This window comes from Thermobia domestica, chromosome 5 (genome assembly GCF_964235325.1).
Source record: "Thermobia domestica chromosome 5, izTheDome1.hap1.1, whole genome shotgun sequence".
Classification (NCBI taxonomy): Eukaryota; Metazoa; Arthropoda; class Insecta; order Zygentoma; family Lepismatidae; genus Thermobia; species Thermobia domestica.
In genome coordinates this window covers 113,240,401-113,262,079 of record NC_137458.1, presented here as the reverse complement: position 1 = coordinate 113,262,079, position 21,679 = coordinate 113,240,401, and the positions used below count along the sequence as shown (strand labels likewise).

Genomic DNA, 21,679 nt, shown 5'->3' with positions numbered 1-21,679 from the left:
AATACCTTTTAACAGTCATGCTAATCTTAGTTTTCTGAATCGTTTGGTGTCCATCGATGAAGAGACTACTGGAGAGTTTGATAAACACACAGCCTAGCGGTCTTTTGCAAGCTCGATTTACGAATTTCAAAGACTGCATAGGAAAACAAGGTGGTTTAGCCTTTTAGAATGTACTAGCTGAACCTGCATCACATTCACATACTAAACTACTACCTGGCGTAACAGCCCAAATTTCTGGGCGTGAGCCGCTCCACGCCATCTGTTAGCGATGCATCACATTCACATATGACCATGAACTCCTTGTCATGCCTTACATCTGTACATGTCGCTTTACAGACACAAGTGAAAGAAGTCTTGATAAACATCGGCAAGATGTACCATAAAGGGGAGATTTTTTTTTTTCAATCTCTTACAGTTTGCAAGATTGAGCCTACTTCCGATTGGAGTTTCTAATTCATGTATGATCAGTGTCTTTCTTGTATGCAGTATGTAATAAGCAAATACATTACATATACTTGTCAGTGATACATGGTGTTTGTTGAACAAAACACTCCAAACTATATTCATCTTAGCTGGGGAAATGGTTATCCTCCATTTTTCATTATCATTTGGCCATGAAACAAACGCCTGAGACAAACAATCCCTGTATACAACTGTTCTGTTGGGATGTAAAACTTGTAGAATATGCTTTATATATATATATATATATATATATATATATATATATATATATATATATATATATATATATATATATATATTTCAACTCGTGCAGTGTACCAGTGAAAATGTAATAAATAACGGCCAAGTTTTTTTCTTTTAAAACAAATCCAATTAGAACCGGTCAATCCATACAATTTGGAATCCACCAGCGAGAACGGCAAGTTTCTAGCACTTGTGGTTTTCCATATCTCATTGTCGAAAAAGTTGGAGGTAAATAAACTTTTCTTTGGAGACAAATATACGTATAAATCTAGCATTTTAAGATATAATTATTTTGGGCATGTCAATAAAGTTGTCTCAATTGCTCACAAAGAAGAATCCTAATTTTCTTCGGAACTCAATACTCCTTGATTTCTGAGTATATGTTGAGAGAGAGAGAGTCACGTATAAAACACGTGAAGTTTGGTTTGTATGGCGTGATTTTTCTCTATTGAACAACTTCGAGTCAGTATAAAATTAAGGATAAAGATGTATCCTTGGGATGCAGATTACAGAAAACTGCTCCTCGCTATCTATTGCGAGTTCTTGCTCTGAACTGTTCTGCGTTGTAACCGGATATAATTGATTCTATCACTTCCGGTGTAAGTACCTCCACTGTTTCTAACCCGACTCTCTACATTATGGCCAAAACTGATCGTGATCCATATAGTTCGTCTCTCGGACAAACAGGAGATTATATAAAATATTTTGCAAAATCACTCCTTAGTTATTTTAAAACTTGCAAAGTTAATTTCTTAGTTACTCTATAAGCCTGATTTACGATTCGCTCAGAATTCTAGAACTTTAATATACTTTTCACGGAAGAGTTACCATCGTCACACTTTATAAAAGAGCAGTAGTGTAGAAGTAAAGTATGTAGAGGAAGTAAATTCTGCTTGGGTCTCATTCATCTGACTACAAATCTCCACAGTCCGTCTTTACAGAGCTGTAAATTGACTTCCTAATTGCTTGATGTGCTAAACTTGTGAAGGTGAACAAATTAGATTGAACTATGACTGGGAGGAAAGGGCGTGTGTGGATAAATATAGTGAAATGACTCCAGATGAATCTTGGGACAAGTGGGTATGTATAGTATGAAGGTACCCCGAAGATGCATTAATCCCTCATGTTTTAAACCTCAACTCTCATTGGTTCATAAGAAATGGCGCAAAATCGGAAAAGTAGGATTAATTTATTTCTCAGGAATGGCTCGATCGATTTTGTTCAAACTTGGATGTATATATAGGTGTATATAAGGGCTTCGTCTGAAAAAATTAACTTCCCCTACCATTTTCCCCCTCAAAATTCAATATTTTGAGCCCCTTTTGATTTATGATCTGCGAGCACAGTTATGAAAAAACAAAATTTAGATGTCGTTTTAACCCTACAATCATATATTTTTCCAAAATTGCATCACGGGTACGCTATGGTCAAAATTAGCCGAAACCAGCCATACCACACCTGTAAGGGGGCAATTGCAAAAAGAACAGCTATTGATGTAGCTTTAGCATGTTTACTACGTGAATGAATGAGATCACACCTGAGAAACGTTAAACTCTCTGAGGCCCCATTTGATGGCCTGTGGCGTTCCCATCCCCATTTTGAGCCAGTGAAACGTTGATATTGGTGTTTTTCATATGAATCAATCAGTCTGAACATGTTTGAGGTTAAAATTGTCAATAGACTAGTGCTCTCAACGGGTCGGGTCGAAGACCGAGCCGTGACCCGAATTGACTTACCCGAACCGTGATCCGACCTCATTGACCTGACCCGACAACCTCACCCGATTGACCCGATCCGACAACCCGACCCGAATAGCCTGACCCGACAACCCGACCCGAGTTAACCCGAGTCGGGTCACGGGTCGGGTCGGGTCAACCCGATCCGTTTGAGAGCACTATGGTCACGACACTGGGTGAACGCCAAAATGCACTCCCATTGGAACCCGGACCACGTGTACCGAAGTCTTACACGTTAACCACTAGCTAGATCAAGCGGTGGATTTGTATATGCATGTTAATGAATATTTGGCACTTTTGAGGTTTGGTTATTTCTTTTTATAACTGATACCAATGCCCGACGTGGGAGAAGTTCTTTTTTTTTTTTTTTTTTTTTTAGTTCTATGTGACGAAATTTTTATTCAAGGTCAGTGATCTCACCTGCTTGGACGGCAGGGGGTCTTCTCGGAAGGCAATAGCAAGAGTCTCTTGGCGGAGACAAAAGGAAATCGTTTAACTAGAATGATAAGGGTTGAGGAAACAGGAGAACACCTGTGACTTTTTCCAAGCCTTCAACTTTCATTCCAAAATAGGTTCTTATGATTCCGGGACCCGTGCCACTTTGATTTTTCTTTCTTGGTAATTAAAACGTATTTTACAGTATATATAGTTGCACGTAAGAAGATACATAATATGAATTTTGTAATTTAAAATTTAAAAATACCGTATATTTAATTACAAAGTACTAATTTTATTTCATCACTTTCAGCCCAACAAATGAAATTCAAACAATTCGCTCCCTGGGTCTTGGTCATCAATACTGCGTCTTATTCTTTGTCTTGCAGTAAAGTCTTGGTCCTGCATTTCGTAGTTTTTGTAGTCTTTCATGCTATACAAGAGCCAAGAATGCTCGCCTCATCGGTACAAATGAAGACAAAGTGTGATTTTGATTATGGTCTTTCATACTATACGGAAAGCAAGAAAATATGCTCATCGCTACTTGATCACCAAAACAAGGCCAAGAGCAAGATTACTATGCAATTCGTCTTGCATATCCAATCTTTATCTTGTTCTGTATCGATGTCCTTGGGCTTGGTGAAATAAAATGAAATATTCAGTTTAAGGTCCCTCGATTCTGCACCGGGGCTAAGGGATACGGTGACCATGAGAAATGAATGAAATGGTGGAATGAAGAAAGTGGGAGGAAACAGCCCCGAGAAAACCCACTACACGGCGTTCTCCACCACAAAGCCTACTTAGCACAAGCTGGGATCGAACCATGGACACCATGCACCAGATGAACTCTCTACCACTGAGCCACCGCAGCCCTGCTTGGGCTTGGTCGTCCATATCCAATCTTTCTTTTAGCCTTGCTTAACACGTTAGCTGCCATGTGGGTCCGATCGGACCTACTGGAGTGATGTAAGAAAATGTTCTTGTAGGTCGAACCCACAATTTCTAATTCGTCGAATTGACGTTAGAGTACTTGTATTGTTAAATCCTGTCTCTGTTATTGAACTGTAGTGTTTTTATTACACATGTAGGTTTTGGTCTTTGATATTGATTATTAACGCCGCTAGGGGCGCTAAATACCAAGTAACAAGCATTTGTTGCTTTTGTAGACCCGATCGGACCTAGGTTTTGCTTTTTCAGTGACATGTTAAAAAAGTTTAACAATGGATTCATTATTTATTCTAATTTATTTTCACAAGATGTCAGTGTCCCTGTCATTTGCTGAATTTTCAGAAAAGTCTAGATCACTACACTGCTATTACTAATGAGATCGAGTTCTGCGCATATTTCTTAGTTTTTCATTGCACAAAGATATTACTCATTAGCACTAAAAGCAAGATGAATATATCCACACTTCTCACTTCTGCACATGTAGTAATAAACAAATAACTTTCTAACAGAGTTGCCAGTTCAACTGTAATTTATCCCCTTGCCCATAAACAAAATATACACACGTACGTCCGATCGGACCCCGAACTTTTATGCACGCGGATTCACTACCATGTCTTAGATTATGTTTCAATATTAATATTATGTTTAAAAAATATGAACAAAACAAGAATAATGTAAGTAAGTACGCTTGGCACTCTACCGGTGAACAAAATTCACCCTTGGCAGCTAACATGTTAAACAACTTCTAGTTTTGTTCTAAATCCAGACTCCATATTGGCGTAGATATTATTACAGTCGATTGGTAAAATCAATCTTCCACATTTACAAATTAAAGTACACATAAGTACAAAAATAAGCATTTACCATAAAACACTAGCTGCAAGTGTTCAAAATAGATTTATGGCTTTTATAAAATCAATTGAAAATTGCTATTTTTAATTAGGCAGCTAGTGAAAAACAGCTTTCGATTTCAGCCGAGTTTAAGCTTAACCTAAACTCAGTTGACCAAAGTGAACTGACCCGACCCGAGCTGACCCGATTGACCCGACCCGAGTAGCCTGACCCGACAACCCGACCCGAGTTGACCTGACCCGACCTGACTTACCTATTCGCACAGTATCCAATCAAAGTGAAATAACCTCAGCTGGAAGGAGAATAACTATCCACAACAATGTAATACAACCTTTGCTGTAGTGTCTCATAGGTCCTGACAGGGGGGAGGGAGGATAAGGATGAGAAGTAGAGCAGTGAAAACTGCAACATTTGAATAAAATGTACATTTCATCCAAGAAATAGAAGAAAATATAATGCAAACGTAAAGTAAGTTACCTGTAAGACGTACTATTTCAATGTGCGAAACAAATAAGGATAAAAGGAACATTGTAGTACGTACTTCAGTCGTTGTCGCAGTTTTCATTTATGACCACACAAATGTCATCAAATATTTTGCTCAATATTTGTGCTGGTTTTGGGATTAACGACGAATGTCTTCCTCTTGTTCGCGATATCTTCTGTTCAATAACTGTTGCAAAGATGTTTTCGTTTCCTGAAGTTTTCGCAGATTTCATGGTTGTAGTGATTGCCGAGTGGTTTTATTTATTGAAACAGAACACAACAGGTATTATACCCAATTAGTGTTCTATTTATCGGGTGTCACACGTATGGAGAATTTGTCTAGAGAACTAGCAATTCTAGGTATAATATGGGCCGATACTAGCTATCATTTCATTGTCAAATATTTCATCGAACAGATGATACTTTTCTTTTAGCATTCCATGTATAGCTTCAACTGCCCTACGAATTCTTGTAACAAGCCTGGTGTTGCTTCTGCAGTGGACAATGGTGTTTTTTTTTTTTTTTTTCCTTTAAATGCAGGCATAGAAACTTCATAATCTGTGTCTTTAAGTTTTATTGGACCTATATTTTAATCCATCGACTACTAATTTACTAATATAAAACGTAAATTCTTATGTAGAGGGGGGGGGCTTGCCTCCCAAGAAAAATCACAAGAGATGTTCCTGGCTGTCAGTATTCCTTTTTTCGCAACAAATTCACACAGTCGTTGTTTCGTGTTTTAAAGTGACAAAGCTGTTCATTCCCAAATAAATTGTTAAATATCAACAGTTTCGCTATATCCCAAACTTGGGATGGGGGCCGCCACAGGCCATCAAATGGGGCCTCAGAATTAGGCACTTCAGGTGTGATTTCTCATTCATTCACGTAGTAAATATGCTAAAGCTGCATCAATAGCAGTTTTTTGAATTTGCTCCCTTATAGGTGTGGTATGGTTGGTTTTGGCTAATTTTGACCATGGCGTACCCATAATACAATTTTGGATAAAATGTGGTTGTAGGGTTACAACTAAATCTAAAATATATTTTTTCATAATTGTGCTCGCAGAACATCATAGGTCAAAATTGGCTCAAAATATTGACTCGAATTTTGGGAGCTGTTAAATTTTTCAGACAAAGCCCTTGTATACACCTATACATCCAAGTTTGAACAAAATCGATCGAGCCATTGAGAAATAAATTAATCCGACATACCTACATACCACCCACTTGTCGTTGAAAGATTCATCTTGGACCATTTCATTATGCTTATCCACCCACCCACTTTCGATATTTGATTTCAATTTAGCGTCCCTGTCAACAGTGAGGCTGAAATATGGACCTATAGCTTAACATAGAATTCGAACCATATCAGTACCTGCTAGATATTGAACTCTGTTCTCGCGCCAAAGTAGCGTACGCTAACCGTAACCACGATGAAGCTCTTGAGTACATTTGATTATATGGACATGAGAGAAATGTAAGGAAGTAAGTTAATGAAATGGTGTGGTAGAAATCAGCACTCTCATCGCTGATCTAGTGGCTAGTGTGAGCACCTTTCTACAGAGTCCCGGCCTCGATTTGCAGTGAGTTTTCAAATTTGAACGCATTATGGTGAGTCAAATTCCACTTTAAACTGGAGCTCCAAGTATCAGAGCCTCGGTGTTGAAAAGGGACGCTGAACTTCAACGAACAGCAAACTACAAAAAACAAGCTCAATACGTTAATGACAAAGGTATCGTTCATCACTGAATTAGCGTATGTTATTCAAATGCTTAGTAGTGTGGTTTACAAATGTAGCTACAGAAAGAACCCTTTCAACATTCAGTTGAGTAGTTTGAGTTTAACGTCCCGTTCAGCAGCAAGGCTATGGGACGTGGATCTACTGAATCCACAGTGAAGGCTTGTCTCTAGATTGTTGTTACTCAATTATACGTATCTTCAGAGGTTTTTTTTTTTTTTTTTTTTTTTTACTTTACTTTACTTTACTTCGTAGCCTAAAAATATGCAAGTTTGTCTAAGACAAAAGATTCCTGGGAAAACATGACACCCTCTTATGGCTCAAGTTTCACCAAGAGCCAGAAGCAACTCGAACACTGTCCCCTGGTGCTGAATTCGTTAGTTAGGCTTCTGCTGTGTAGTCTTTGACAAAAATCTTAGCGTGTTCTACTACCGTTATTGAGAGGAAAGTCACTTGGAAATGACTGTCAAAATTGTTGAATATGTTACTGTTCAAACCAGTGATGTCAACCCCTAGGAAAATTGTCATTTTGTGGATTTTTTTCGACAATTTCTTCTATAGGGATAAAATTTTCGTAGAAATTGACGTGGTATATGGAATCTTCCATATTTACTTCATGAACATCAAAAATTCTTAGTGGATTGAATTTTCAATAGGTGTTCGCATTCCGTGGAAGACTATAGCACAAAAGCGTGCTTAAACCGTGAAATTCATGTGCTTGCTTTCGTCAACATTTTCAGTTACTTCAGATAAGGCATATATTTAAACTATTTGATAAATGTAGAATGTCGGAATTTACGAATAATTCACCCATATATTGAAAGTGTTCTATACAAAGTAGTTTCATTTTTCATATTTTGTGTTTTGAATGAATGTAATCGTTAGTACATCGTGGGAAATTGAAGAGCAAAATGGGAATTTCTGCCCCTCGAGATAGGATTTGGTAACGTTTCAGATTTGTATCACTGGTTCAAAGTAGGCCTATCTTTATGAAAAAAAAGGGAAAATTATTTTCGTATTTCGCAACTACAGCTTCTATAAAATCCATAGAATTCGTTATCACTCATCATTCGTAATGTAGTGATAGATGAACACGACGGAGGTTATTTGTTCATCGAAAAAACTTTTTTTTTCTTTCTTCAAAATCTACATATGAATATCAAACTGGATATGTATGCTTTAAAGAAAAAAAAAGTTTGGTCTCGTATTGGAATCCTAGCAAATAGCTATAACAATTAAATGCAATTGGGAGTACACTTACCCAAGAATAGTTCTGTTTCTCATTTCGTACATTATCCTACTTATTAAATGTGACACTATTTGCCCTCCTCGTGGAGCCCCAAATTACGTCTGATTATTTGTAATGTAATTAGTTTTGGTACTGTTTATTATTTTGGTACTGTTTCAATGGGAAATATTAGGGTGAGGATAAAGACTCAACTATCGCAAACAGATGGCAGCAAATATCCAATATATTTTCTAGGGAGCAGCAATATTCACGATGGGATGAACTCATAAATTTCCCATAGGCAATGCCCCTGGCAGATAATTTAATGAAACATACCGGTATGTGTTAAGGTACTACATTGATTAATACGAAAAATCATTAGTTTCGGCAAAAATCAATAAAGGCACGAGGAATTAACATTTACTTATGGACGGGGAGGGGGGTACAAAACTAGGCAACTTTTTAGAACTACTGAATGACAGAAAATTAAGTTTTTGACACACAACCTGAATTATACTGAAGGGACATCCATAAAAAATTCTTCCAATGAAAGTTTAGACAATTTTCAACCCATCTTGTTGTACGTAGGATTAATGAAAGTGGTTATGAAATGATAGATGCAATGAGTATGGGAGAAAACGGAACAACTCCGAAAAGACCTACGGACGCTGTTTACCAGAAAATCATGTGCCTTGGCTTCAACTAGGAACCCGTTACAGAAGTGGTAGAATGTCAATCCTTGTTTCTATTTAAAATGGAAATAGGAGCCTACCTCTTTCGGTGTCAGTATAATTTGTACAGAACGCACTGATAGCTAGCGCGACTGTTACAAATTTAGTGATGCAAAAGTAAGTTGTCTTGGCTTTTTATCGTGGCGGATCTAGCTCGAGTCGGGAGCGTAAGCCTCCAGTTTTTTGAGGGGGAAAAAAAAAGCAGAAAATATTAATAGCTTTATAGTACTCATGATATACATATTGTAGTCTGGCGTCTGGCTGCTCCCCAGATTTACCTTCTAGATCCACTACTACTCTTAATCCCGTTATTCAAACCGGAAGTTGTAGAAATCTTTTATGCTTTTAATGTTAAATTTCATACAACGAAATTTCTAGCGAATGGCGATATTCCCTATCCTTTCCTGATACACTTATGGGAACCGGAACTGACAAGTCAACGTAATTAGTATGTTGGAAGTTCGGAAGTTTACCCTAGTTTCACCACCCCATGATTTAGAAGTCTGATTTCATAGTGTTCTGTGGAAGGTGAATTGTCCATCCAGCTGAACGACTAATGGTTCAGATTTATCTGTATGGCTGGTTACAATTTACATAAGGAAGCCAGGTTAATAAACAGTTTAGTTGTGGTGTGATCAATTTTCTTCTGGTTTGAAAGGGTGCGTTGAAAGGTAGTTGATGTAATGATTGAATAAGTGAGAAATCATGCGTATGAAACTTTAAATATAGCTATATTATCCAGATATCTGCATATGCCAATTAATATTCCTCCGATACAAGACAAATCTGATTTCTGGTACCTGCTGGGCGTTCTGCTTCATTTAGGGTATTTTCAGGTCACTGCTGGTGTATCAACAGACCTTTTTAAAATGCGTATTTACGTAGTGGTCATTTCTGAATGACGAGTCAGTAGTGAATACTGATAAGCTATTTTTCTTATTGTGGACTTAGGAATGTTTTAATGCTTCTTTATGTGGATATGACTCACTTGTTTATGCATACTTAGGGTAGGGGCATTTCATATTTGTTTACCATTCCTAGTTGTCTGAAACGTTGATTGACTCAACCTTGTAATTAGTAGTAATTTCGTTGCTGACCAGATAGTTCATTCGAAATTTTTCTCTTTCCCAGGTGACAATGGGTGTGAAGCAGAGTAAAAGGTCTGTCGATATTACGTCAACGCCTAAGAAAACTCCAGAAATAGGAGAGGATGGGAAGTTAGAACACATTGACGAGGATAAGGCGCCGAATGGTGATATGCAAGGGGACCATATACAAATTCAAGTAAGTATTGATTTTTCGATGTTCAGTGTTCACATGGGAATTCCCCATGTTGAAATGTATCAAGATTGGTAGCACAAATAGGGAAGTAGTGCAGCTTTTTAGTTTGTAGTTTACACTACTTATATTCCTATCTTGTGGGGATAGAGGGTTATTCCTTTATTCCTGGACTGCTTACTGGTAGTTAATTGGATTTCAATGGGGCCAATGATACTTCTGTTGGTACAGCTGCAGCTGCATTAACATATTCGTACTTTATATTGAACTACTGTACCACTTTTTGAAACTCCATACGGGGAAACTATAGTCAGGAAAGCATATAAGTAACTATTGAATTTTATCAAATACGCCACAATATCTTACGAATAAAGAAATTGAAAGTAGACTAAATCTGGCTGCTGCGAGTAGATACTAAATCTATTGTTATCATTACTAGATAAATTGATTGGCTGGTCTGTAGCTCAGTGTGTTTTTTAGTCCCGAGTTTTGTATTGGATCCTCGGTTGGTGTAGGAATTTTTCATTTCGACGGTAAGTCCCTGTGGTTGGCTTAGTCTCGAAAACAGTTATCAGTTTCATAAAGAAACTAGCACAATTTTTGGAATTAAGACTTTGACAATAAAGTAGTGCAAAAACAGAAATATGTATTTAACAGAAGTAGCATTTAATATTTTAGGTGTTCTTACTTTCGTAGATAGTATCAGTCCAGATATAAACCCTTACGACACCGACTTTGAAAACTACTCATACGCAGTAGTCACTTATTTAATCCTCTGTTGTGTGAACACTGATATCTGGATGACTTTTTCTATGCCAAATATGATTGGACCATAGTTTATCCTGATAATTTTCTCATTGAGTGTCAAATTTAAGCTCAATCAAAAATTCGAGAATTTTCAAATTTCCACTTTTCTTTTCCCCTGTGACTTCCTTAGTTTTAGGGAAATCTACTTAGGACTTGTCAGGTACAGTCCGTAGCAAAAAAACCCTGCAACATGAGCATGTAAATTTATTGCAAAACAAGGAAGTCTTTTGTTCCAAAATAAGTGTGCAGGGGAGGACGCCAAGGTTTCCCCTGCCGTGATTCGTGCACTTAGACGTTATGTTGATTCACTGGGCTGTTAGGCGTAGTTTCACAAACTTACATGTTCATGTTGCAAGTTTTTTGCTGCGGACTGTACATACCTCGTATGAATACCTAATTGTTGAGACGAATTAGACTATCTCGCGATCAGTGTTGCCAACTACAGAAATTAAAATTTCCTATTTTTGGGTAGAATTAATTTTCTAAATTTGTTTATAAATCCGTACCTATACGTACGAACGCAAATCAACTAACGCCAGTCGAACATCAGTCTTTACTGAACAAACGCAGGTGCTGATTGTTAAAATTGCATAATTAGAGGGCGCACGACGTCCTAAACAGCTATTTTTTTTTAAACTTGTTTACCTTAATCTATTAAACTACAAGCTTAGTTTCTTAGATACCGACATGATACGTGTAGGATATATAAGCAGTGTACCAAAGTTTATTTCAACATAGTTTGCATCTGTCTGGCAGCAATATTTCCAGCTACAGAAAATTTTTAATTCCCGATTTTAGGTGAAAAATTCGGAGAATATCCCACTTTTGCCTCTATAATTTTCCTCTTGTTGGTTACATTGGAACAAACGTACCAGTGTCTGAAGCCCTCTTCTTTGGCCTACACAGCGCACCATAAAAAGTTTTAATAGGATAATTAGGGAAGCTGCCGACCCTGCATAACTGTTGATTTTTGCTTCTGAGGCAGAAAAAGTGTCAACTTTTCGTGTGCATGATTAGAATTTTCTTTGTATGGCAGCCAACGGCTTCAGATTTTCACTTTTGTCTACACGTCGAAGAATTTTGAAGTGACTTGAACCCATGTGGCAACAGTAGTGCCAGCTGAAAAAGGTTAGAGAATTTCTTTCACCTTTGCATTTCCCTCCCATTGGCAACACTGCAATCTAACTTAAGTCATAAAATTGCCTTTTTTTTTTTTTTTTTTTTTAAAGTATCAATTATATCAATCGAGTAAAATAGTCTGGGTTATAATTCATTAACAGTCTACGAGAACTCGAAAAGTGGTCCGGTCTCGAAAGGGTTAGTTACTAAACATTCGTCACTCAACTGCTGCCGACAAATTGCGCTTTGAAGAGGCATTTGCAAAAGAGAATACAATAACTCGTTTGGAAGTTGGTATTGTAATAAATAAATAAATAAATAAAATAACCTTAGTAGACACTTACGCTTTACTCTGATCTTAGAGTTCCCTTAGCAAATAAACTGTCATTGAATGCATAGTGCGCTGCTTTATCAAGGCTCCCTCAACATGAAATTTCTTGGAGTATGTACTCGTGAACAGTTTCTGTCAGCCTCAAAACCTTACTCCTTAGCTTCCCCCCGCTTTTTGTTGAGTTGACATTTTGAAAAGCCTTAATATTTGCAATGTAAGAAGCTTACTTAGTTAGCACTGTTAAATACTTGGTCTCAGAAGCAGTTAAATTTCGTTGAATTGTGATAACTCCGCGGTTGCTGTGTATGAGATCTGAAAATTTTTCTGAATTACTTCGTCTACTACTAGCTTTTGTTGTTTGGGATGGAATGTCCCAACGGTACAACTAAAATTGTATAGCTTATAGATTTTGATCGCTATTTTCATGAAAATATTAAGATTGTTAGTGTCGTGGAATTCATTCCTAGGAGCCCTTTTATATACATTCCGGAATGGTATAAAAGGAACAGATAATTTGTTTTAGCTCAAACGAATAAAAATATACTTTGTTATAATCTGTTTCATTTTACGTTAATTTAAACTTAAGGAATCTCGGGTAAAGTTTTAAGAAAACAAAATTACTTGTTTAAGAATATAATTTGATTATTGTTATCAGAACTTTTTCGTCAAGATTGTGAAAGAGTAAAAGAAACCTTTTAATGCTACTCTTATATAACATCTGTGAGAGAGAAATCTTTAGTTCAGTAAGAAAATGTTACTGCAGAAGTTTGTTTGTATTAGAGATTTTAGACACTTACGTCCGTCTGCATCAACCGAGTTCAAATAAGCGTTCAATTAAACGCATTCAAAACTGAACCTTCCAACTTGGCTTATTTGTTAGTGTACTAATCTTCGGTGCAGGAGAACGAAATTCGATTTCCAGTGGGAGTTCATGTGGTTTGGATCGCACGTTAAATTGTGGGTCCTGACTCAATCTGGGCCGCGGACTCCGGCGCGTCACGTCAGGTTCGAAGGGAGCATGCAGGAAATTTTATTTTTATTAAATCTTACATTCTCACACTTGGGATATTTATAATGCACCATAAGCATTTTACGTAACGCTTTGATTTTGTATAATATTTCCCGCAATGACATTACCAAGCTCTAAGAACTCCTTCCCCAACTGATTTGAAGTCCTCTCCTCAATTTTGATCTTTAATTTTCTTTTCTTGAGCCTTAAGGTACGTTTTGTGATTGTGTAACTCGGCAGGGACAGTAATCAAGGAGTTAAATTTGTGGTACAGCCCTTCGGAGAAAGTGATTCCTCTCACTTTCCGTGAACAACTCCCTTTTAGTAGTGTACCAGAAAATATGGAAGATATAAGGCAATGGGAGTCTCAGCTACGTCAGAATGTTCTGATTTGTCCTAAAGAAAAATCATTGAATGAAACCCTCCTTTCTGGACTTGAAATATTAACTTTCTGTCGAACAGTCGAGTTCTCTTGTGATTGACTTTCAAAATACTATTTCCTTCATTCCCGTTACTGTGGTTTTGACTATTACACATACACTAACATTATTTTACGCATGTCATGGCATTTTTACATAAATCTCGTTAATAGCTGTGAAAACGAGTGTTATGGGATCCTCTGTATCGTGCATTCATAATTTTCTTTACGCAGAAAACGTTAGAGCCTGTTTAACTTTCGCCCTACAACCATGCGTAAAAGATACTCAGGGTGAGTTTTCAAGTAGCAAGTCGTTTTGCCCCACACTTTTCATCTAATATATTCTCAAGGAAAACTTTTTCTTGAATTGTACCTCGCAAAGCATCTCAACTAGAAGGATTCTCATTTACTTCCTCTGACTGTCGTAAATTCATGCACAGTATAAAGCCGTATTACTGACATAAACTAACGATATGGGTTTACGAAAATACTTACGCATTTAAAATAATGTTGGCTTTAAAAAACGATAAAATTGGGTTTTACTGGACAAAATGGAATTTATTAAATTTTGTGCGTACATTTAAAGCTGTATTCCTACCTAAAAGCCTAAAGTATTCATATTCTATCGTACACATTTGGAGTGAAAGTAATGGAATTCTCTTGTGGCACAGAGGGGAATCTTGATCTGAGTTTTGTGGAACACTGCACTCGCTTATATTTAGATTTCTAAAAGGAAGTAGACAATTTTAAGTAAGAGGTGGGTAATTCTATTTAATATGAAATAGGAATAAAATTCCCTACTACACAGGATTAGTCCTGACCGCAGAAATTCCCTCAAAACATAAAAGGCAAATACTAGGATAGTACCTAAAGTCCGGAGCCAAATATGAAAGTGGGCTTTATTAACCATTTTGACACATTGCCATACGTCATTATCATCCCTAGAATCTGTTTGCTGCTTCAAAGTGGCTTCTTTTAGGGTGAAATGACCAGAGGGTATGTATAAACAAAATGCATTTTTGCCCTTTGCGTTCGACGATACAGGGTGATGGTCTCAAGTTTGCATTTGAAACGAAGCCACGTGTTTTGGGGTAGCGTAGAAACATCTGCCTTTGCTTGGTAAAAGTGGAAGCAAAAGAGTTTATTAGTATTGTTTACCTGCACTTTAGGTCTAGAATTCATGCGCATATATTAAGAAACTAACATAATAGCAATTTTCTGTCCTCATATCCAGAAAATTTTGATTTAGCTCTGAGCCAAACAAGGGAAGTAAGTGTTAGCTGCTCATTATGTAGGTTTGTTTCATTTTTATAAGCGAATGATAGTTAGGTAGTGGTATTTCTATAATGTGAAGTATATTAAAAGAGTAAGTAGTTACTAGGTTCAATTCTCCAAAAATATCTAATTTGTATTGTCAAACAAGAGTGAGAAATATTTTAACTCAACTATTCTAGGTATTTCAACGAAACTTGGCATATGGATTACATATAGACTATAGTATTTTTCAGAGTAGATTATTTTCGGGTACCAGTGGCCGGAAACATTGTAGAAGACACCAAATTAAGAAATTTTCTATTTATCCCAAATTTCCCTTATTTTGTACATTATGAACACGTACATGCACATAGTACCAGTTAAAAGCTTATTTCGGTCTGAAGAGAACGACAGATTGACTATGATATTTAAAGTTCTAACCATAAATGTTTTGCTTAATTTAATCATACTAGTCAGATAGGTAACATGCTCAAATTTCACAGGAATTAAAGTAAAAATTTTCCTCTACTTTGACTAAAGATGTTAGTATACTATGGCAAGAGGTCTAGATTGCAACAAGAGCTCGTATCTGTAGCGAATCTGTTCCAGGACCTTGATTTAGGATCAGTTTAAGGACCTGGATAAGTTTTGTTCATATCATAGAGCATTGTAAATTGATACTTTCAGACGGCTGATCTGGCGTACCTTAATAAAATGTTAAGCATGAGAGCAGTTTTTCTAATTTAGTAAACTGAAGTACTCTAAATGCAGTGTGGGTTGAGATTGGCGTTCCCCGTTATGTGAGTAGTACAGACGGTATTGCAGAAGGGGAAAGTGCAGAAAAGAATAATTCTGGCTAAATTCGGGTAATGTATCGATAGCTTTTCCCTTCAGAGAACACAACGGAAGCTGGGTTATAGGATAATTAGCATATTGCTAGCTGAACCTGCTCTATTTATACAGCGCACAGTTCTAATGTGAACGTGAATATCCTCACTTCTCACTATATCTGTACGGACAAAAGTAAAGAACAGGAAGACTGTCAAAGGAACTGAATTGCTGTAGACAAACATATGAATGTAGCATCTTAACCTAGAATGTTGGGAGTTTGTGGCAGTCATGTACTCTGAGTAATAGATGATACCAAATACAGGTACTTTTTCCTTATAATTTCCTATCCGAGTACGCCTCATTGTGGGTCTACAAGCCTTCAAAATTGACAGCTTGAGCTTGCAATAGGTTTTATCATTCAGATTAAAGCGAAGCGCCTGAAATGTCCATCAACCTGCTATACGTAGCTCCTCTATTGATTGCCCTTTACAAGGGTATGAACCTAGTTGCAGTATTAAGCTAATAGGGCCAAAAAGATGCCTAAAATGTGAAATAGAAAAATGTTTTTAAAAAATGAAGAATTGACAAATTACACAATTTAAAATACAGGGTGTCCGAGAAGTCCTTCCCTGATCACAGAAATTGATAACTCAGGCTAGAAATAAGATAGAAATATGAAACTGGTGTTGAATTGTTTACAAACTATAAAAGTTTTGGTCACATCAGTACACTTTCACATGAGCACCCTTGGTAGCACGTAGCACATCTAGGCGATATTCAATTTCCATCCACACATTAGCCAACATCACTGGAGGGATCGATGCAACGAAAGCTCAGCAACCGACCCTGTGTTCTTTAACTTCTCATACCAGGCTTTAATGCTCTTGACATCAGGTGGAGTCCTCCCAAATTTTGTCTGGAACTCTCTGCACCGTGGTTGGTGATCGTGTCTCATGGTACCACAGGACACACTGTGCCTTCTCCTGGTTGGTTGGCATGGCTTCTTGGGCTTCTTACTTACGTACTACAAACCTAAAACAAAAAAATTGAGACTTGGTAAAACAGAACAAACCTATCACAGACAAAAACTTTTATAGTTTGTACACAATTCAACACCAGTTTCATATTTCTATCTTATTTCTAGCCTGAGTTATCAGTTTCTGTAATCAGGGAAGGACTTCTCGGACACCCTGTAAGACTAGAGAAAACTGTACGTTTCTAGCACTTGTTTCAGAGATCGAACTGTCGAAAGGATTGCCACAAACATAAAAACTTTTCTAGCATTTTAATATACAGATAAGTGCTACCCACTCGTGAGGTTCTTACGTAACTCTTTAAGGTTGTAGCCTAGAAGAAATTTTGTGGAAGGGAGTCCTCACTCCGATGAAAATTAAATTCTATTAGGAAGGCCACAATTAACAATCTTAAAAGCTGTGTTCCTGTCGATATTGTCTTAAAGCAGGTTCGTTATTTGATCTAATTTTTATGAATATACAAGGAAAACTTTTGCCATAACATAAATAATTCAAATTAGATAGATCTTCCTAGTCTCTTCCCGATGTCAATGAGAAATTTGAGTGAGTTAGTTTCTGATATACCCGGGCAAAGATGTCGTTAAAGTTTTTTAACAAACTTCCAGATACGCCCTGCGATACCAAGTTGTCTGCAATAAATAACAAAGAAAAGCGGCAAGAAATCGTCCAGGGCCTGTATTTCAAAGTACCATTCCGGCCTTCTGGCAGCACAAAAAGTTTGTCAATGACAGATATTGAATTCGAACTCAGGACCTCCCAATTAGGAAGCAAAAGCTTTAACTATATCCTGCACTCGCTCGCTTACGACCGTTGGGTGGCGAGCTGCTTTCCTGATTCATTGGAAACCTAAATTATTAGCTGGATTAATTGGATAGTTGGAGAATAGGATCTAATAGTATCTGATATACGAAAGTTCAGTAGGGCTTCATTCCACGCTCAAAATCATGTAACTAATATTGCTTCAGAATAAGGAACTTTCACTTCTAGTGGGGGTACTCTACAGTATTTTTAATGGAGGAATCAAATTACGAGATTACATAGGGGTATGTTCGATAGTAGTGTATAAATATTACTGCAGAACTGCTAGGGCTTTTCTTTTTTTTCTTTTTTTGTTTTAAGTTCTTTCAAAAAGAAGACATACGAAGAAATTTTTCTCTACGCAGTAACCACATGAACACTTAATTTCTACAACACTAGGGAAGTATTACTAAAATACATTTTACGTTTGAAGGCTCATCTCTATCTTTTTCAGGGAATACTTGTATGAATGTACTTAGTTTATTACTAGGGCAGTAAATAGTATTAGGGAGGGGAATTCAAATGATGTACTTGTGCTCGGTGAAATACTTACACAATTACAATAAGATGTTTCATTGGCGTTTAGATAATTCTATAAATCTTGTTACTAGTACGTATTAACAATCTTCCTATGGCTGCTTATGCTTACAAGTGTTTCCTGTAACGAGACGTAGGGAATTCATCTCGTAAAGTTCTATCCCTAACTCATTTGTTTCTGGCATCTAATCTCCCCTTTTCAGCACCAAGGCTAGGAGGCGCAGACCTACAGTTTAAAATGGAATCCCCGAACACTAATGCGTTCATTGCTACCCCACCAGATATCGAATCTTGGGACCACATGCACCAAAGGTGCGCGCTAGCTATTAGACCAGCAGAGAGGGCTATCCCTGTCCCTTGATAGAATTTTCCTGCCCGAAACAAATTTTCCCATCCTGCGAAGTAGTATCAATGAATTAAATTTTTTGAAGTTTCAAATTTCGCGGAAAAAACAGTACTTCTATGTTGCGTAAGTTCTTTTCGTGCGTTAGTATACGAAATTAATTCCATAATCCTTCGAGAAATGTGAAGATGAGAAAAAAATGTTAATTTTGTTTTGATACTATTATTGTAATGTTTTCTCGTTTCAGGATGAAGAAAAGGCCAATAATACAGCTGTCATAGAAAATTCTTGTGATACGAAGAGCAATAACGTCTCTGAAGAAGAGAAGGAAGATAAGAAAGAAGAGAAAGGCAAGAAAGAGAAAGAAAAGAAGGAAAAAGTTAAAAAGAAGTTTTCGTTGCGGAAGATCAGCTTCTCTCGAAAGGACAAGAAACCTCAGGAGGAGAGCAACAAGAATGGAGATGTCAGCAAAAGTCAGGTAAGTACTTGTTTTCTTTCAAATTATTTTTGCATTCATTTATTAGGGTTTTTGTGAAAGTGAGATAAACTCGTGGAAAAAAAAAAAAAAACTACTACTTCGTAGCAGTAATTTAATTAGGCTGTTCTTTCTTAGCACGGGAGATATGGTTTAGGCATCTTTGGCGGAAAGTTTGCTTTTGATATTTGACTCCGAGAGAGAGATGGTAGAAGGGATTTTCGTGCTTTCTCGGATGCAGAGTCTTCGAGAAGGAATGGTAGGATTTGGTGGGGGTAATGTGCAGGAATACTGGCACTTGAGTGGTTGAATGGTAGTTTTATATAGCAAGTAAAATATTTTGTTCAGTGCAGAAGTAAATGCATTGCTACCAGAAGCCACTATACTGTGAAAAAGGTTTGTTTGCATGTCTATATACGTGTGTGGGGGGTGGAGGTGGGGGGTGTTCGGGGGCAGGAGGAAGGGAGAAGCACATTGACAGCACGACACACATTTAGGCAGTAACCAATTTCACTTAAGACTTTATCCAGCATGTCTGGCGTAAGTGCCAATTGCGTTGCTGATTTTGTTTAAATTACCGATTTTAATACTGTTCACAAGATCTTCGTTAAAATTCCCACAAGAACTCCAGTGATGCAGGTCGGGCTTCTTAGGGACCAAGAAAATTCATCCTTCGCAACCGATCCTAACACCCAATGCACGTGAAACAATACGAGGAAAGTTAAGGGGCGTAGGCATCGTGCGCTGGTACCGGCATATAGTTGATTCTGGTAGCATTCCATAGTTTTTTTTTTTTTCTCTAAATAACCTATTTTAGTTGCTTAATAGAGCTGTGTATCATCCAACCACTTAGGTTCAATCACTCCTGCACATCTCATGAAACTCCATTGTTCTTTCTCGAAGACCCTGCAGTTCTGAGGTAAAAATACTTGTGCACAATACGAAGTTGTGCACTATCCATGTTCCAATCTAGTTAATCAGTACATTTCGAGTTTTTCGGTCATTCTATGTGCTTCATTGCTAAGAGAAATTTCTCAGTAAACCTATTAACAATTTAATACACACACTGCTGTAATTCGTAAAATGTAATTTTAGTTTTTGAAACATGTTGGAAGAGTACTCCATTGGAATAAGTCAAATTAGAAGCTTGTAATTGAGTTCACCCAATATGTTAAGCTAGTCTAAAGGAGACACGGTGACTCAATAGTAGATCGTTCACCTCAAATGGGAGGGATCCCTGTTTCGATCCCAGGGCAAATGAATTTGCTGTGAACAAGTGTCCGTGGGTTTTGTGAGAAATCTACCGTTCCCTAATTTCCATTCCTCCCAATTCTTCCATTATTCATTTTCATTAATCACCCGTCTCTGAGTCGTAAGGGACAACCTGGAACTTCCAACGTGAAATTTCATTTTTAATTTCGAACCACTAAAGAACTTGGTCCCCCAGTACTTACTTGGTGAGGAAGCATGCTACTTACGGATAAAATGGTTTTTGAGGTCATTTAATTCTTTTTACAATGACTTTTGTTGATAAAAACAAATTCAGTGATTGAGAAGGATCGTCAATGTCGGTTTAATTTTTAGCGTCAACAGGAAATGAAGGTGAACGTTCAATTTAGGTGATAAATTTCACACGGGTGTGTCACTATAGTATTTGTACAATATCTTTCAGTGAAGATCTTGGTATAGGAGGAATATTTATACTTCGATATTGGATTTCCTATCTAAAGTAGGCGTGTTCGATGTAACTATCTTTTTAAGTCGTGAGTGAACTTCCTGCTGAGAATGTTGACGCGTTTCCTGTTTGGATAAGATATCAGTTATGACAAACCAAGTGTATTTTCCTTCCAGGAAGTTAGTCCGTTACTCATTGTTTTGGTTTAAAGTACGGTTTCCTGAGTTCCTTCCTTCAAACTACTCGAAGAGAAGTTGACAAGATTTGCGGAAGGAAATTCAGAGGATGCGGGAAAGCTGCTGTTGAGAACTTGTCTGCTTAGCAAAATTGTGCACTACATATTTTGATCAGACGGTACTAAAAATTGATTCAAAGAAAAGTTCTCATTTGTAGAAAATAGTTCTCTAAAGTTAGTATTCGGACAGAAAAGTTGTTCTGTCGCTTATGCCTGCGCACCACAATCACATTTAATCCTGGAGGAATAAAAGCACAACATGGGCTATGTTAGGGCGGGGGTATTCCTTAAGTTGTCTTCCATTGGAAAGTGTACATTGAGTATTTTATGTATATAATATAGCATTCTTGTAACTACATGAACTTATTTTTTGTAGCTTACATTACAATGTATAGGACTGCTACTATTTAATAGGTATCATCGTTATTTTTCCTTTCAATTTACTTGTTCTTAGACACTTTCAAACTCGATAAATTTAATCTTTTGAAAGTTGCAAGATTATATTTACTTAGCGGATGGTGTAGTAGGTGAACATAGTTTAGGGGGAGAGTGAAAGCACATAGGTTTTTGACAGAATTTGTCAATAAGTGGTTCTATTAACATACGAGAAAATTACTCTTCACAAATGTTCTCTAAACTAGTCTGTATCGAATCACGGACACTTGCACCAAACGTGAGCC

The 21,679-nt window shown here is 37.2% G+C and overlaps 1 protein-coding gene across 3 annotated transcripts in view; it reads left to right on the top strand.

Moving 5' to 3' along the window:
* The window catches only part of LOC145686037 (uncharacterized), a 136,205-nt gene that overhangs the window by 30,779 nt on the left and 83,747 nt on the right, over positions 1–21,679 (top strand). For all 3 annotated transcript variants that reach the window (XM_081758906.1, XM_081758905.1, XM_081758907.1), the window contains exons 2-3: positions 9,987–10,139; positions 18,862–19,092. In XM_081758906.1, coding sequence (XP_081615032.1) covers positions 9,993–10,139; positions 18,862–19,092 — 378 coding nt within the window. In that variant the 5' untranslated portion in view covers positions 9,987–9,992. The remainder of the gene's footprint in view (positions 1–9,986; positions 10,140–18,861; positions 19,093–21,679) is intronic.